Here is a 19,277-nt window from a genome sequence, read left to right as displayed (position 1 = left end):
ATGGACTACGTGGGTGAACTGGTTTGCCTGCGCACAGCAGAATACGTAGTAACATGGCGTATGAGTGAGGGAGTTGGCATTCCCCAGGATGCTTACCTATGCCATTTTGAACTGTTAAAAGCACAAGTGTTCAGTTTGTGTGAGGTTAGCGCATTTTGACTTACACTAAAATTCGGGTTACATCACTGTTGCAGAAACAGAACTGTCGTAACCCGGGGACTCCGTGTAACGTGTTTCTCTGTTAAGCCAAGTGTTATTAAGAGTCAAATGTGCCTGACCAGGTGGTGGTGCAGTGGATAGGGCATTGGACTGGGACACGGAGAACCCAGGTTCGAAACCCTGAGATTGCCAGCTTGAGCGCGGGCTCACTTGGTCTGCTTTAGCCCCCACCCCCCATCAAGGCACATGAAAAAACAATCAATGAACTAAGGTGCTACAACAAATTGATGCTTCTCATCTCTTTCCCTTCCTGTTTGTCCCTATCTGTCCCTGTCACAAACGTTAATAAAGTTGATAAAGTAAAAAGGGTTACTGTAAATGTAGTTTACCTTATTGAAGAAATTTTTTTTATTTTTTCATTTTTTACAGAGACAGAGTCAGAGAGAGGGATAGAAAGGGACAGACAGACAGGAAGGGCGAGAGATGAGGAGCATCAATTTTTTGCTGCGGCACTTCAGTTGTTCATTAATTGCTTTCTCATGTGCCTTGACCCGGGGGGCTATCTCGTACCTGAGTCCTCTACATCCCAGTCTGATGCTCTATCCACTGCGCCACCACTTGGTCAGGCAAGAAAATACTTTTAATAAATTAATTGGCCTAAGTGTAGTGTTACAAAGTCTACAGTGTGTACAGTCATGCCCTAGTCCTTGACATCCCTTCAATACTCAATACAGTAACAAACCACATGCCTTTGTAGCCTGGGAGCAATAGACTATGATATAGTATAGGTATGCAGTAGGCACAATGACAAAATCACATTTCTCACAGTGTACTCCATCGTTAAGTGGTTCATGTCTGTCATATTTGTTAGCATTTGATGACTTAGAAACAGTAATAGATTATTTCTGGAATAGAAGGACAAGCAAAAAAAACTATACATACTTTTAATCACATAACAACGTAATTAAAAACTTTGAAAGAATACATTCAGCTACAAGTAACAGGAAACCTCCAGTCTTCCATATAGGAAAAATGTGCCTATCCTCACAGAAAAGGACCAGGCCAAGGCAGCCAGTGTACAGTGCAGAGGAGAAACACGCTCCCATGTCCTTCTTTGTGATGGTACAACTGCAGATACCAGGGTGAATCAGGAACACATACTTATTAGCACTGCCGACAGCATAAGGTGTTTCCTATACAAATTAGATCTTATATGAATACAATCCAGAGAAGAGGGGAATCTGACAATATTCCCAAGTACAGAACTCTGAATCAGTTTCCTGATTCAGGACAAAAGAGGCCTGATAGAAAAAGCCAGACTGATGAATCTTTGATGTGGACCTTCTAAAAATAATAGTGGAAGCCCTGGGCAGGCAGCTCAGGTGGTTAGTGTCATTCCAGTACCCCAAGGTACTTAGTTCCATCTCCAGTCAGGGCACATACAAGAATCAACCAATGAATGAATGCATGAATGAGTGGCACAAATTGATATTTCTCTCCCTCTAACCCAAAGTCAATGAAATAAAATAAATATGTCAGTGGAAATCTGCATCTTTTAGAAAATGAATATGAAAGAGTTGTTGATGGTTTTGAGGATACTCTGGATTGGAAGTGAAAAAAAATCTAAATAGGATAAAAGATAGAATCTTTGAAATTCCTATATTTCTCTCTTCCTGAATGATGGCTGCAAAATCTAATACCTTCTTTGCTGCTCCCTTTAAAATCTCATGGAGGTAAAGCTACTAGTGAATTCTGAGATGGAAACATAAAGGGATGGATCCTGGGAAACCTAGTTAATAATAATGGCCACAGGGGAACACCTCTAAATTTTTGTCCTATCACAGGTCTCTCTTCTTAAATCAAGGTCTATTCAACAAATAGAAAAAAGAACAAAAAGTTAAAGTCCAAATAGGAAAATAATAATTCACATGAAACTATATTTTCATAAACTTTTGCCATATACAAAAACTATCCCAATTGTTTATAGGTATGGAAAATGAAGAAAGGCTCTTACACTTTTCATGCAAAGAAGCAACTTTGTCACTAAGGTAGTGTGTGTGTATATGTATATAGATATATATAAATATATAAATTAACTAGAGATTTTTTTTTTTGAGACAGGAAGGGAAACATGAGAAGCATTCACTTGTAGTTGCGTCACTTTAGTTGTTCACTGACTGCTTCTCACATGTGCCTTGACCTGGGGGCTCAAGCTGAGCCAGTGACCTTGGAATCATGTTGATAATCTCACGTTCAAGCTGGCGACCTTAGGGTTTCAAACCTGGGACCTCAGCTACCCACTGGGCCACAATTAGGCAATGAACTAGGTAGGGATTTATAGGAACGGCCACAAGGGCAATAGGAAAATCCCAACAAATACTGACTGTCAAATTTCAATGGCTTCTTAGCACAAATTATAAAAAATTAAACCTAACTGCATATTAGAAATACACTTCAACTCATCCATCAATCCAATGGGCTTCAAAATGAAAAGAAAATAGCCCTGGCTGGGTAGCTCAGTTGGTTAGAGCATTATCCTCATACACCAAGGTTGTGGGTTCAACCCTTGGTCAGGGCACATAGAAGAATCAACCAATAAATGCATAAATAAATAGAACAAATCAATGTTTCTATCTTCTCCTCACTCTAAAAATCAATAAATACAACTTAAAAAAAAACTAAAAGAAAATATTGATTTCAGAAAAGAACTTATTAATATTATGTACTATTGCTGAAGATGACATACAATTGTCACCTTAGTATCCATTTCTGAAATTAATAGAGACCCATATTTCAGTGATTCACATTAAAAGAGTGGCTTGATAAATGCAATATATTTACAACTTTACTAATAACTCCAGTGTGTGGTCCAGAACATTATACTTGGATTAATCTCCTTTAAGCTTTCTCATGTCACTTATATTTATTTCTACTTAGTGAAAGTTGTCAGATGTTAAGGATTGAAAACCTTTCCTACAGTTTATCTTCAATATATTTTACCCAGTGAGCTCTTTCATGACTTTATAAGGAACTGGGATGGCTAAAGTCTTTCCATATTCTTCACATTTATGTCTCTCGAGTGTGCACTCACACATATCTTTGAATGGCTGTGTGACAAAGGCTTTACCACATTTAAATTCACAGGCTTTCTCTTCAGTGTGAGTTCATATATTTAAAAACCTCCACGAGAAGTGAATGCTAAAGCACAGTTCACATTCACAGGGTCTCTCTTCTGTGATTGCTTTCACGTCATGAAAAACTTCGGTAACACCTGAAGCTTTTCAAACTTTCTTCCATTCATAGGGCTTCTCTCTTGAGTTCTTCCGTGTGTTCTAAGGAACTGTAGTATCTGTAGGCTCTACCACGCTGCTTACACTCATAGGATCTCTCTCATGACTCCTTGTATGAACTTTAAGGGAAGAGGAGTATCTCAGGGCTTTCCCACACTGGTGACACTCATAGGGCTTCTCTCCGGTGTGCAGTCTCATGTGTACTTTTAAGGTGTGGTGAGCAGAGAAGGCTTTCCCACATTCCTTGCATTCATTAGGTTTCCCTTCAGTGTGACTGCTTTCATGTTTCTGGAACCAAAGTAAGTATCTAAAGGCTTTACTACATAGTTTACATTTATAAGGTTTCTCTCCAGTGTGAGTTCTCTTGTGTATTTGTAAGGAACTGTAATCCTTGTAGGTTTCACCGCATAGCTTACATTCGTACGTTTTCTCTACAGAATGACTTCTTTCGTGTTTTTGGAAGGGAAAGTAATACCTAAAGGCTTTACCACACTGTTTACAGTGATAGGGTTTCTCTCCACTCTGCTGTCTCATGTGTAGTTTTAAGTTATATTGACGAAGAAAGCTTTTCCCACAGTCCTTGCACTCATAGGGTTTCTCTCCGGTGTGATTTCTTTCATGTAACCGAAAGGAAGAGTAATAACTGAAGGCTTTCCCACATTGTTTACACTCATAGGGTTTCTCTCCAGTGTGAGTCCTTTGATGCAGACGAAATGAACTGGGTGAAATAAATGCTTTGTCACAGTCCTTACATTTATAAGGCCCTTCTCCAGTGTGAATGATCATGTGTACTCGAAAGCTGGAGAGGCCACTGAAGGCCTTCCCACACGCCTTACATTCGTAAGGCTTCTCTCCAGTGTGAACTCTTCCATGTTTTCTGAAAGAACTAGGAGAATTGAAGGCTTTATCACACTGCTTACACTCATAGGGTTTCTCGCCTGTGTGAGTCCTTTCATGTATTTTCAAGGCACTGTGAGATCTGCAGACTTTTCCACACTGGTTACAAAGCCGGGATCTCTTTCCTGTGTGAACTCTTTCATGATTCCTCAATGAAGTGGAACAACTGAAGTCTCTCGCACACACCTTACATTTATAAGGAGAGTCGCTGGTGTGTATTATCATGTGTCTTCGGATTCCTGTGTGCCACATGAAGGTTTGCCCACATTCCCGACATTTGTAGGGTTTCTCTCCCGTGTGAATCCGTCTATGTGACTCAAGGGATGTACGGACCCGGAACGTTTTCCCACATTCCTGACATTTGTAGTTGTCTACATAGTGACTTCTCTCATGTTTTTCCGACCACTGGCGATAACTGAAGGCTCTCCCACATACCTTACATTTATACGGCTTCTCCCCGTGTTTTTGATAGTTGTAACATTTGTGTCCAGTGTGACATCTGATGTGCATTTTAAGTAATGAATGATATGTGAAGACTTTTCCACACACACTGCACTCGTGTGGTTCTACTCCAGTAGTTTTCTTACTCAGATTCCTATTTGGGGTAAGACTGAGGTTTTCTCCACATTGACTACCCTCTTTACTTTCACAAAGTCTCTCCACCATATGACTTCTGCAAAAAATGAGAATTCAGTATTAATGAGATCTTTATTAACAATTTTATAGTTATGATTATCAAAGGTGTAGGTATTCTGCTTTGTCTGAATTGTTTAAAGTTGAATATAAGCCTGACCAGGAGGTGGCACAGTTGGACTGGGACAGGGAGGACCCAGGTTCGAAACCTCGACGTCCCTGGCTTGAGCACAGGCTCATTCAGCTTGAGTGCAGGGTTGCTGGCTTGAGCCCAAAGGTCACTGGCTTGAAGCCCAAGGTCGCTCTGTTGTAGCCCCCTGGTCAAGGCATGTATGAGGAAGCAATAAATGAACAACTAATGTGCTGCAACTACTAGTTGATCCTTCTCAACTCTCTAAAGAAAAAAAATATTTTGCAGAAGTACTTTACCCTTCCAATTATTAAAACAGTAATATAGGGTGTCCTCAGGTTATGACAGTCTTGTCATACAACGTTTTGAGTTTATGACATTCACTCCCATAAAAACTTAAAATAATCGAGACGTGAGTGTTTCAGCTTATGCCGGTAGCAGCAAACTTATGGACTATGTAGGTGAACTGTGTAGTTTGGTTGCACACAGTGAAAGGACATACAGTAACGTGGCATCAGTACCAGTGAGGAAGCTGGCACCCCAGTCAGCTTACCTGTGCCATTTTGGAAGGTTAAAAGTGCAAGTGTTCAATTTGTGTTAGGCTAGGTTGTGTTTTGACTTACACCAAAGTTCAGGTTATGTCACTGTTGTAGGAACAGAACTGTCGTAACCCAAGGACTCCCTGTAATCAATCATATATAAAATAATACTCTTTAGAAGTAAGCGATCTAGCAAGTACTGATGAACTATGTCATATATAAAAAACTAGTTTTGGTGGAAATGTTCTAATAACTAAATTTGAAGCAGGGATTGTTTTCTTTTGAAAATTTTTTTAACATAATTGGATTTTTAAATCAGTCACTATTTTCTACCGTGAATGTGACTCACCTTAGTGTTCTCGCCTGATTTTTATACAGTTCTTCAATGTCATGATCATTCCATTTTTTCCCTAAAATGCAACCCCCCCAAAATTCAAAATATTAAAATTAGAGAGAAATATTGATTCTAGGTTCATTTTTAACTGTGACCAAGCCTGGTTTATTTACCACTGTCCCACCTTTCTGCAACCCAACTCTTGGGAAAAAACATCAATGAGCAAGAAACACTTGTTTTCCAATTGATGAAGTAAAGGTAACTGGTCATTCTTACCCACTGAGGCCAAGTTCTTGAAAGTTTTTCGCATCACATCTCTGTAGAGTTTCTTCTGTGAAGGATCGAGTAAAGCCCACTCTTCCAGGGTGAAAGTCACAACCACATCCTCAATGGCCACCGAGTCCTAAAACATCCCAAGAATGTACTGAGTAGAATGAGTGAGAGAGACAGCACTGGACACCCAGACTCTATTTATATGAAAGTCACATATGATTCTGTCATCTCCAAATATTCTAAAACTGATCATCATAAACTTCCACATTGTCCTCCCTTACTTCTTCATAAATTAACAGCATCATGAACATATTGAAATTATTTGTGCACTTTTACTGTGATCACATTATATGTTATTTCTCTCTAATGGCACAGCCTACAGCATTTTGGAAATACCGGAGTGCTATAAAAATTAAACAAATGTTACCATTTTAAGACCTTCAATACCTTGTGAGAAAACTCCTTTCATCTCCTTCCTTACTACTCACCACATACATCCCTCCATTGAGCAGAGTCAAATCTAAATAGTATTTAATCAGTAAAAACAGAGTGACAAGGTGTGTGGAAGAAAGGGGAAGGAGGAAGGGAGAGGATGGCGGGATGAGGAGAGGAGGAATTCCCTGAGGGGCTTCTAAAAGGAGTACTTTGAACTTCAGTGAAAGGCATCAGAAATTAGTAGATATGAATTACCGCAAAAAATTGCATGTTGATGCACTGAAAAAGATAAGAGAATCAAATTAGGGACCAAACAGTGCGGAGTGAAACTGATGACCGGGCTGAGTGTAAGAGGTTCCTCAGATTATTACATAATGAACAATTTGAATTGGATATGGAGGAGGCCATTCAAAAGGCAGAAGAAAACAAAAGATTGAGGGAACTCCAGCTTGAACAAGAAGAAAAATTGGCTATGGAACTGGCAAAACTGAAACACGAAAGTCTAAAGGATGAAAAGATAAGGCAGCAAGTAAGAGAAAACAGCATTGAGCTCAGAGAATTGGAGAAGAAATTAAAAGCAGCTTACTTCAATAAAGAAAGGGCAGCTCAGATCGCTGAAAAGGATGCCATTAAATATGAACAAATGAAACGTGATGCTGAAATAGCCAAAACCATGATGGAAGAGCATGAGAGTCCTAAAGGAAGAGAGTGCTGCAGAAGACAGGCGGGGTAAAATGAAGGCACAGTACTATCTCGACTTAGAGAAACAACTTGAAGAACAAGAAAAGAAAAAGCAAGAAGCTTATGAGCAATTGCTGAAAGAGAAACTCATGACTGATGAAATTGTTAGGAAGATCTATGAAGAAGATCAATTAGAAAGACAACAGAAATTAGAAAAAATGAATGCAATTCAAAGGTATATAGAAGAGTTTCAAAAAGAGCAGACTCTCTGGAGAAACAAGAAACGTGAGGAAATGGAAGAAGAAAACAGAAAAATCATAGAGTTTGCCAACTTTCAGCAACAAAGAGAAGAAGATTGGGTGGCAAAAGTTAAAGAAAATGAACAAAAAAGGCTACAGCTTCAGAATACGCTGACTCAGAAATTGGAAGAAATGCTATGGCAACGAGAAGATTTGGAACAAATGCGACAAGAATTATACCAGGAAGAACAGGCTGAAATACATGACAGGAAACTAAAAGAAGAAGCAGAAGAGAATTGAGAAAGCAAAAGGAATTGAAGCAAAATTTTATAGAACAAATGACCTTGAAGGAACTAGTACTACAGGCTGCAAAAGAGGAAGAGGGGACCTTTAGAAAAGCCATGTTGGCTAAACTCGCTGAGGATGACCAGATAGAATTAATGAATGCTCAAAAACAAAGAATGAAGCAATTAGAACACAGGAGGGCTGTGGAAAAACTTATTGAAGAGCGTCACAACCAGTTCCTTGCAGACAAACAATGTGAACTGGAAGAATGGCAGTCACAGCAAAGAAGACAGGGATGTGTTAATGCAATTATTGAAGAAGAAAGACTGAAACTTCTTCAGGAACATGCTACAAAATTACTGGGATATCTCCCTAAAGGAGTATTCAAAAAAAGAGGATGATATTGATATGCTTGGTGAAGAGTTTAGGAAAGCATATCAGAAAAGGAGTGAAATTTGTGAAGAAAAGTGATACCAAGATTTGGTGAAACCTGGATTCATTTATGTTACCACTAGATATCAGTGTAACTTCTGTTTTATAGTTCAGTGATCATAGGAATCTGTTGTCTTTTTGGATTTTCTAAAACATCTCTTCATCATATATAAGTGGTTCTTTGTAAGAAAACATTTGTTTTGTGTATTAAAATTTATTTAAAAACAAACAAACAAACAAACAAAACCAGAGTGACGAAACCCTGGCTGGTTGGCTCAGTGGTAGAGTGTTGGCCCGGCGTGTGGAAGTCCTGGGTTCGATTCCAGGCCAGGGCACAAAGGAGAAATGCCCATCTACTTCTCCACCCTTTCCCCTCTCCTTTCTCTCTCTCTCTTCCCCTCCTGCAGCCAAGGCTCCATTGGAGCAAAGTTGGCCCAGGGCTGAGGATAGCTCTATGGCCTCCACCTAAAGCACTAGAATGGCTTCAGCCACAACAGAGCAATGCCCCAAAGTGGCAGAGCATCGCCCCCTAGTGGTCATGCCGGGTAGATCTCAGTAGGGCGCATGCGAGAGTCAGTCTGACTACCTCCCCACTTTGGGAGTCAGTCTGACTACCTCCCCACTTCTAACTTCGGAAACAACAACAAAAAACCAGAGTGATGAACTAAACAAGCTTTTTCTTTCCCATCATCACTCATGAGAGTCCAGAAAAGTTGTAGAAATCAAAGTTTTAAGGTCCAGTTGGTTATATAACCCCTAAAGTCCTCCAGGCCTTTAGTAGTCAATGAAGCTAGCAGAATGAAAATATTCTTGTCAGAAAGTATTGCTTTTAACTTGCCTAATATTTATCACAGAACTCTATGATCACCTTTTCGGTAAATCTAAAATTGCTCTTTAAAAAAGTACATTGGAAAAAAAAATAAAGACAGACTCATTACAATTTAACCCCCATGACTGACTGATGCTGAAACAGGACATCATTCATTCACCTACTTTGAACTTACTTCAATAAGTCAGCATGATGCTCTATGAGCCTCCCACGGAATGCCTTGTTGAAGAGCACAGCACACTGTATTCTGAGAAGCTCCATGGGTACTACCAAGTAGAGTCTCGAACTCCAACATGGATCAGCAGTTTCCTGGTAAGTCCTTATATTGTGGACTTAGTAATATACAGACAAATTTTACCTAGATTTATATTTCGGGTATCTGATTCAAGGCATTCCTGGAGTTCTTTTACCAAAAGGGGCAACTCTTATCAACAGTAGTCCTAGGGCAGCGGTTCTCAACCTGTGGGTCGCGACCCCAGTGGGGTCGCCTAAAGCCATTGGAAAATACATAATGCATACCAGGTATTTACATTCCGAATCATAACTGTAGCAAAATTACAGTTATGAAGTAGCCACCAAAATTATTTTTTGGTTTGGGGTCACCGCAACATGAGGAACTGTATTCTGGGGTCACGGCATTAGAGAAGTTGAAAACCACTGTCCTAGAGTCTGTAAATATATGCTGATGCAGGCAACTGTTGGGCAGTAGTAAAATGATTGCCTGATGTTTGGTTGCTGTGTGACCCTGAAGCTTGGTCCTTTATCAGGAATGTCCTCATTGGGAGATGAAGAGCAGCAACTCTCCCCTGAGTGCCATCATTTCTATATGTGTGCTGTCTGTCTGTCCTCTTGAAAGTCTGTGCACTCCCCAGGGCTGTGCATTCAGTGAATCCCAAAGAATTCCCGAGGAAACTCTAGGGAAATGGCAGCTTTCTCTAATACTACAGAATCTTTCAATAGACTAAACAGAGAAAGGGCCATGATCCTGAAGGTTTGGCTCTGTTATATCACATAGAAGTATCAGTAGGAGTCCTTACTTGGTGGGGTATTACTTTCTGGGCTAAAGGCATAATGGTCAGCTCAGCGAGAGTCACAAGCTGTGTTTAAGAGTGTGCCTATTTTCAAGAGATCCCAGTGCACAATGATGATTGCAGTTCTAATGGCAGACAGTGTGGGGACTAGCGCAGGTTTTATATCAGAAGCCTATGGACAACTTAACACAGAATAGAACGTCTCTGCAAAGAATATATCTAATAACAGACTTGTATCCTGGACATAAAATTTTACAGTTCAGTAATAAAAAGACAAATAACCCAATTTAAAAAGACAAGCCAATTTTTAAAAAGGGAAAAGGATCGAAGACATTTCTGCAAAGGAGATACACAAATGGCCAACAAGCATATGAAAAGAAGCTCAACACCATTAGGGAAATGTAAAACCACAACGAGATACCACTTCATACCCACTGAGATAGCTAAAATAAAAAAGAAAACAAGTGCTGATGAGGATGTGGAGAAATAACTCTCACACATTGTTGACGGGAATGTCAAATAGTGCAGCGCCTGTGAAAAACTGTGGCAACTCCTCCAGGTGTTAAACATACAGTTACAACATGACCCAGCAATTCTACCCTTTGGTATAAAGAAAAAAGAAAAAAAAAAGAAGCCTATGGACAACTTAAGGCCATCACTGAGTAACTCCAGGAGGCCTGAGAGAAGGTGAACAAAGCCTCTATAGCAGGAGTCCCCAAACTGCGGCCCCTTGAGGCCATTTATCCAGCCCCTGCCGCAGTTCCGCAGTTCTGGAAGGGGCACCTCTTTCATTGGTGGTCAGTGAGAGGAGCATAGTTCCCATTGAAATATTGGTCAGTTTGTTGATTTAAATTTATTTGTTCTTTATTTTAAATATTGTATTTGTTCCCGTTTTGTTTTTTTACTTTTAAATAAGATATGTGCAGTATGCATAGAGATTTGTTCATAGTTTTTTTTATAGTCCAGCCCTCCAAAGGTCTGAGGGACAGTGAACTGGTCCCCTGTGTAAAAAGTTTGGGGACCCCTGCTCTATAGTAAGGGGACTCCAGGGCACTAATAGGAATACCTGTTGTATGGCAATTTAAACAGTCTGGAGCCTTCTGTGGGAGGGGTGCCCCAAAACCATGTTGCCTGCCATCATGCCCAAAAGAATTGAGCTGATGTTGTGGGTGCTGAGGGACTGTTGCTATTTTTTTCAGAGTTAGGTAGGAGAAAATAATTTTCAGGAACTTCACCAAGGTATTAGGGCCTTACATTATGTGTGGGTTACTGGCCCATCTACTTTTTGCAAGTTCCTTTTTTCAATATTTATATGTATTGAATGAATGTAAAATAAATGTCCTCAGAGGAGGACACCATTAGAGTTATGTCATTTCTGTGCTCCTGGAGCAAAGCTGATATAGTTTTCAATCCTGCTTACACAGCCTATGGGATGGCAAGGCTACCAAAGCTCCCTGAGAATAACCAGGTCAAGGCCAACTGAAGCTGGGAGGCTGAGACAGGCACTAAACAGACCAGACTTAGCCAAATCTGTGATAGCAGGATATTTACCAGTTGCTGAGTGGAAGAAGTCAGTAATATCCATAATGTTGGGGACTGGTTATCTGCTGCTACTATAGCCTCAAGGTTGTGATAATCTACTGTGAGATGTCATTCATTCTTCCCAGGTTCAAGAACAGACCAAATAAGGCTGCTAAAAAGAGAAGCATTGGGGATAAACACTTCTTCCTAAATAGGTTTCTTATAATGCTTATCAATAATTCAAGGCCCTGTTCAATTTACAATGGGCCATATAACTAATTAATATTCACTGGATCACAAAATAAACAAACAACGTAGAAACAGACAGACTAACTGTTGTCAGAGGGAAGGGAGGTTGGAGGGCTAAGTGAGTAAGGTGAAAGGATTAAACAGTATAAATTGGTAGTTACAGAATAGTTATGTATACTGCTCACAAAAATGAGGGGATCGGGGAACGTGCAGCTACTCCAGTACTTTCAGCCTTTTGTACAGTGCATTTTCACCAATGAAATAAAAGTTGGTTTTGCATCTCATTTGCACAATTGGACAACTTTCTTTGACTTGTCTTTTGCTTTTCTGATATTCTTGTTTAATAATAAAAAAAAATCAAATGCTTTTTTAATCGCTTCATATTCATTTTGAAATATCTAATTTTTGTGAGCAGTATAGATTATAGCATAGGCAATATAATCAATGATATTTCAACAACTGTGTATGAGGCCAGGTGGATACTTGAAGCATGGAGGCTGGGAGACCACTCTGTAAGTATATGATTTCTAACCGCTTTGCTACACAGCTGAAACTAATTCAGAATAATGCTGAATATAAACTGTAATTGAAAAAAATTTTTTAAATTAAAAAATATGAGTTGAGAGGATAAGGTCTGTGGGGGGTCTTACTTTGTCAGGCCAAGTTGAAAGTTGTAGAGGCTTAGAGTTCAGAGCTTTCCCGATGGATATTTTAGGACAATGGAGGAAATGACTATGAGGGATTTAGGCAAGGTGCAAGTTCCGTGGGTTAAGGTAAAGTATACCTATCTCAAAATGAATATGAAGCAATAGAATATCCCCTAATTTTTGTGAGCAGTATATTTGTCCTCTGTATTGTATTAAGAAATTCCCCTAAAATGATGAGGTAAATTGCTTCAACTTAGTCAGAGCCTCAGGTATACCTGTAAATAGACATCTAGTTTGATTAATTACATCAAGTTTCATGAATTAGTGCATGAGAGATGTTAAGTCAAACCTATGCTGCAGAGAACCAAAAGCCAGTGATCTTCCTTCTTTTCTGTTATGTTAAATTCTTCCAGTATGTTTTGAATTTGCAATAAGGTCATATTGTGAACCTTAGTTTAAGTACCTTATTTTGTATCGTTCCCCATCTCCCACTCTTCCCATTTTGTATTTTAGGTCACTGGATATACACTGAGGGAAGGTATCCTGTGTACACTGGATTTCATAAAATGCATTCTTCCAGGGGGCCTCACATCACTGCCATCAGGGTTACAAGCCTCCTCCATGACCACTGGTTATTTAACAGAGTATAAGTACCCCAGGCTTAAAGTGGTTTAAACTAATCCCTTTGTGTGTTACAGTGAGGTTATTATGGGTGTTGTTTCTCTTAACTCAGAGGGTCAGGATCTGTGTTACAGCAAAGACAGAAACAGCAGTAGCACAGTTACTTAGGGGTCCCAGGGAGCCCTCTGGTATTAGGAGAGTGGAACCAGCCCACTCTCCGATGCGCTCACCTCATTCAGAGGTATACTTTTCCTCACTTCCCTAACTCCCCCTTTAATGTTGGGAGGACCCCAGACTCATTCAAATCTTAACTCTAAACACAGATAGTTTCCACCCAAGACATCAGCCCAAGACCACCATAAGAAAGGCTCCATTCCCATACTCCTGCTCCCAAAGGGGGAGGAGTTACCACAACTGTCACCCCAGAGTCCTCCATATATAGAACACAGGCTCAGTCGATTCAAACACCAAACACGTGGAGCCTGACTGCTCATTACAAGAAAAAACATGGGCAAGAAAAAACTGGCATTTACAATGGCCTGTTTTTACATAAAGAAACATTAAAAAAACAAACATACAAACAAAACCCCACTAATAGGATGATCAAGAGGTGATCAAAGCTGGTGATCTGAGGGTGGATGAGTTAGAGCACAGGACCGGGACAGGGTATGTGAGCAGGGAGTTTTCTGAAGTTAGCTTCCTAGCTTATGAATTTTTAAACCTTGTCATGCATTATTTCCTTAAAATAAGGTAGGAAATTTATACACACCATATTTTTCTATACTTAATATTTGTAATTCACTTTTGCTTTTCAAAATTCGCTTTAACTTTCCTGCATAGGAAACCACTCTAAGATTGAAGCCTTTAAAATGCTAACAGATATAAAATCAGACATCATAAAATATTTTACAAGTCTCTTTCTAACTAAAAGGACAAAGGGCCTATGTGTTTGTCCCTCTACTATGTATCACACAGGGGACATTTTCAGAAATGAGTAACATATTATGATGCTTAGGGGATTGCAATTGAGTCCTGAAAATGACTAGGAGTTAGGAGATTACATAAACTTTGAGATGGTTTCCTCGTATCAGTAAAAATAGAAATTTAATTGTTTTTTTCCTCCCATCAATTAAAATAAATTAGAAACAGTATAGCCTTTTAAATGTCAAAGTATTCTAGGGACAGGCACAAAGAATCATGACCTAAAAACAGAAAAAGCACTTAAGAACTTAAAAAACATCCATCTCACATCTTGAAATTCTTTTGCCTAATGAAACAAAAAATCTGTTTGGTTTTGCTTTATATCATCTCTTTCAATCAACTTACATTTCATTTTACTTTCTTAAAGTAAGTCCATTCAGGATTCAAAGGCAGAATGGCCTCTATGGAAGCCATTCGGACCAATACAGTGGAGAGCTTAAACAAGGTGGTGGCTGGGACAGGACCACGCTAGCTTTCCAGGTGAAACTCTATGGTAGAGCAGACTTACAGTGTAGAAAAGTGAAGCTCAGGGGTGGTAACCCCACAGCGAACGCTCCAGAAAGAGGGGACAGGAAAGAGCACTTGTGCGTGTGTGCCTATCAGGGGTTTGCCACAAGGGGCCCACCTCCCAGTTCAAGTTTTCTGAACCGTGGAGTCCTATAAGTCCAGTTAAAGTCAAGGTGGGGAGTTTCCTACCATGCATGAAATCCAAAAAGAATCTATTACATTTTATACCCCAAGTGCCCAGGGAAACTAGAATCAAGAGGCTAAAATATTCAATGGAAAAAAAAATCCAAGAAAACAAACAGAAATAATTGGAATTAAAACACTGCTTTCTTACAGGTCAAAGGAAACCCATATTCAGAATGTTTAACATACTCCTAGACTTAAGGTCTAAATATTCCCAGCTGACACAGAACCTCTGGAGTGGGCCAGTTTCTGAGGAAGGAGGGAGGGACGTCTGAGCAACCCCAGGAGTGAACTCTGGGAGCTCCAACACCCTCCCCCAGGCTTCTATTCTCATAGCGAGGAAACTCGGCCTGATTCAGATTCTGACCCAAATGAACCCCTAAAATCAGAAATATTTTGTAGACAAGACAGAACCCTTGATCTTTATAGACTTCACGTGCACAAATTACACTCTCAGTGCACCTACTGTGGATGCAAAACTCAAACATAAGATCTAAAAATGTCTAGGCCTGGCCTGGCCTGACCTGTGGTGGCACAGTGGATAAAGTGTCAACCTGGGACACTGAGGTTGCTGGCGAATCCTGGGCTTGCCTGGTTAAGGCACATATGGGAGTAGATGCTTCCTGCATCTTCCGCCCTTCTCTCTCCTCTTTAAAATGAATAAATAAATAAAAAATAATAAAACATTAAAATGTCTCAGCCTAAAAAACTACAACCACAGCATCAGAAAGGGCATCATCACCCCCCACCTCCTTGTGCACCTGCACCCCTGCTCCCCAGGGTGGCTGCTCTCAGGGTGCAGGCTCCTCCACGCTGGGTGCGAGCAGGGAGGATTCCTGCACCAGGAGGGTTCCCCGGAAGAAACAGCTGGGCCTTCAATTACTTCCCTTTGCAGGCTCAAGGGGGCCTTAGCTTGGTGCCAGTTTCAGAACAGGCCTTTCTGTTCTGCACTGGAGGTGATACTTTAAATGACGCTGTGGACAAAAAAGGGGCCACATACTAAACCTGACAAGCTCAGAGGAGGGCCTGCATGGAAGCCTCACAAACTCAGAGATCGAAAGTAACCATATGGAAGGTCTGAAATGAACACTTTCTAACAAAAAACGAGTGGTGGTGGGTAGTCCTGTCCTAGACTGGTACCTTCCCTGATAAAGGTCAAGCTTTACCTTAACTGAGCTTGTCCATTGTTATTTTGCTACTATGATAACATACTTTGGAATGTTGGGGTAACTTCCTTTGTTCCAGATCCCTCACTGCACCAGAGCAGAGCTGGTAAAACCCCTAATTGTTACTGTTATCATGTTAATTATTGTATTAATTATCCTAAATCCACCTATGTATGTAAAAGAGATTTGTGTCCAGTCATTTTACTTTTTATCCAATCCCAGCGTTTTCCCCCACTTTGCTTTCTCCCACCCTCTAATCTACCACCCACGAATCCATGTGCCTCCCTTAAGGCATCCCTTAAGCCTCCTCCTTGATTGTAAGGTATAAAATAAGGTGCAAAACTACCATTCTCTGGAGCATTTTCTCAATCTGTTGAGATTCGCTTCCTGGCATTTATCAGTTTAGCTCAAATAAACACATAAAAATTCTCTACAGATTTAAATGTTTCTTACATTGACAGCACAAATCAAGTGTACAATCCAGCAAAATCCCTTAAACCCAACATTCGTGTAAAAAGAAGGGGAGAAAAGTGTAAAACATTTTTATTAGTTCTACCAGAAAACCCTAAATATTTATTACTTTTAGAAAAATAGATGTAAAAAAAAAAACAAAAAACAACCACCCTAACACAAAAACAGAACAAATAACCAGGAGAAAAGTAGTATTATTATTTGCACAAAAAGAAACTGGTTTTAACCACACTTGAACACTTTGGTCTGCAAGTCTGACTCCCGGAATTCCATTTGAACATAACCAGAAGTAAGGAAGAAGCCTCAGAAACTTACCACAACAGCTCAGGGAAATAAAGAGTGAAAATCAGAATTCTTTCTTTTTTTTTTTTTTTTTTTTTTTACAGAGACAGAGAGAGAGATAGACAGGGACAGAGAGAGATGAGAAGCAACAATCATCAGTTTTTCTTTGTGACACCTTAGTTGTTCATTGATTGCTTTCTCATGTGCCTTGACCGCGGGCCTTCAGCATACCGAGTAACCCCTTGCTCGATCCAGCGACCTAGGGGTCTTGAACCTCGGTCCTTCCGCATCCCAGTCCGACGCTTTATCCACTGCGCCACCGCCTGGTCAGGCAAAAATCAGAATTTGTGTGTGTGTGTGTGTGTGTGTGTGTGTGTGTGTGTGTGTGACAGAAACAGAGACACAGACAGACTGGAAGGGAGAGAGATGAAAGGCATCAATTCTTTCTTGTGACCCCTTAGTCGTTCATTGATTGCTTTCTCATATGTGCCCTGACCTGGGGTCTACATCAGACTGAGTGACCCCTTGTTCAAACCAGATGAGCCGGCGCTCAAACTGGCAACCTCGGAGTTTCGAACCTGGGTCCTCCGCATTCCAGTCCGCGCTCTATCCACTGCACCACAGCCTGGGCAGGAGAAAATCAGAATTCTTAACAAATAAGATGGCATACAGGAATCTTTCTTTTTTTTTTTATCCTAGTCACACCTTTATTGCCTGTTTGGGAATATTTTAAGCTGTCTTTAAAGCTCTAGCGATTAAATACACTTCACCCTTACTAAAAACCGTAAACTTAAATAAGTGAATAAATCTTTTTAAGCTGATAAACGCAGGGAAGGGGCAATACTGACAGGAGAGAACACCCAGGAAAGTTTCCAAAAAGGAACCCCCCCACCCAAAGGCCTTCCTATAGGACGTCTGTGCCCAGGGAAGGTCCTGGGTTGTTAGGCACAAGGATTTCATGAAAAGTAGTCCCAGGGAGTTGTTTTCTGTTTCCTCTCATGTAAAATATCCACAGGCAAAATAATCTTTAAAAATGAGTCATTCATGCCGCCGGGGAAAATGATTAAGTTAAAATATTGAGTCTGTTTGAAATGCACCACGGAGAACAAATAGTTGACAGTGATGTGAATCGCAGAGGGGAAAGCGGCGTTTGGGAATGAAGGGCTCTCCAGTTTAGGGATTGACGGCCAGCCCCTAGAAGAGACCGGTTGGGGGGTCGGGGAAAGGTAGGGTCGTGAATGTCAGACCCCACTTCTCAAACATTTGGAAAACTCAGGAAAAATAAGTACTCCAGCCGTGAAAGTTGGGCCTGGGGACATGCCCACAGTTCCACGCACGTAGGTATTCCCGGAGACCGTGACACTATTGTCCCGATATCCTTCCACGTGGTTACCTCACAATCTGGGGGGGCGGGGGGCGCAGAGCTGCCCAGAGTGGCGCCGGGATCTAAGTCGCCGCTCAGTGACGCGACAAGACGCCCGGGGTTCCTGCTGCTGGCCCAGTCCCCTCGCTGCCATCCGGAGGGGACTGAGGTCCTATCGGCGGCCCCGGGGGTACTCGGGTCCGCAGACTCCGCACGCGACCGCGGGAGGCCGTCCGGACAACGGTTCCAACCAGCCCCTCCTCCCGGTCTCGACCCGGTCTCCGCACACTCACCATGTCTGGGTTTCCTGGGTCTCCCTGAGTCCCTCCGACGACTCCCACGACCAATGAGGACACAGCTGGACAGAGGTTGAGGCAGAGCCACCAAGGGACCGTTAAAGACGTGGACTAAAAAATTCAGCACCGCTGGAGCTAAATGATCGTACTGAACGCTTAGGCGCCTCACCCCACCCACCTTCCCAGAGGCATTCTTGATTGGACACTTCCAGCGGCCCCGCCCCCTCGTACCTGAGTGACAGCCAGCGGGAGGAAGCTAGGTTCATCCAAACTAGCCTGAGCTCATCCAAACCTTACCAGGCCTGGTACATTTGCTTGCTAATAGAATACTTTTCTGCTTTAGAGCTGCTGGTGCCCAGCTTTTTGTGAACACGTGGACACCAGCGTGCACAGGGAATTTCTGATTGAATTTCCAAATAGAGCAATAAGTACAGAACAGGGGGGTGACTCAGCAGGCCTGGCCACACTAGTATAACAGGGTCTTAGGCCCTCTAGGGCTGTGGTCCCCAACCTTTTTTGGGCCACGGACCGGTTTAATGTCAGAAAATAGTTTCACAGACCGGCCTTTAGGGTGGGATGGATAAATGCACAAAATAAAATTACGCGACCAGCATAAAAACTGTGGTATTTGTAAATATAATTGTCGAACTTACAAGACAAGTGTCAGGAGAGAGAGTCTTAGACGGATGTAACAGAGGGAATCTGGTCATTTTTTAAAAATAAAACATCGTTCAGACTTAAATATAAATAAAACAGAAATAATGTAAGTTATTCTTTCTCTGCGGACTGGTACCAAATGGCCC

At 41.1% G+C, this 19,277-nt stretch overlaps 1 protein-coding gene and 1 pseudogene across 1 annotated transcript; one reads left to right on the top strand and one right to left on the bottom strand.

Moving 5' to 3' along the window:
- Positions 1 to 777: 777 nt before the first annotated feature.
- Positions 778 to 18,613, bottom strand: LOC136378438 (zinc finger protein 709-like). Its single transcript, XM_066345385.1, is given in 6 exon segments — positions 778 to 3,486; positions 3,488 to 3,551; positions 3,554 to 5,019; positions 5,998 to 6,058; positions 6,259 to 6,385; positions 18,472 to 18,613. Coding segments are annotated over 6 exon segments (1,767 nt in total). The 5' UTR covers positions 18,475 to 18,613; the 3' UTR covers positions 778 to 3,440.
- On the top strand, positions 6,416 to 8,479 carry LOC136389758 (meiosis-specific nuclear structural protein 1 pseudogene; annotated as a pseudogene).
- Positions 18,614 to 19,277: the final 664 nt, after the last annotated feature.

The sequence above is a fragment of the Saccopteryx leptura genome, chromosome 1 (assembly GCF_036850995.1).
Source record: "Saccopteryx leptura isolate mSacLep1 chromosome 1, mSacLep1_pri_phased_curated, whole genome shotgun sequence".
NCBI classification, from domain to species: Eukaryota; Metazoa; Chordata; class Mammalia; order Chiroptera; family Emballonuridae; genus Saccopteryx; species Saccopteryx leptura.
This window is presented reverse-complemented; position numbering and strand designations above follow the sequence as displayed.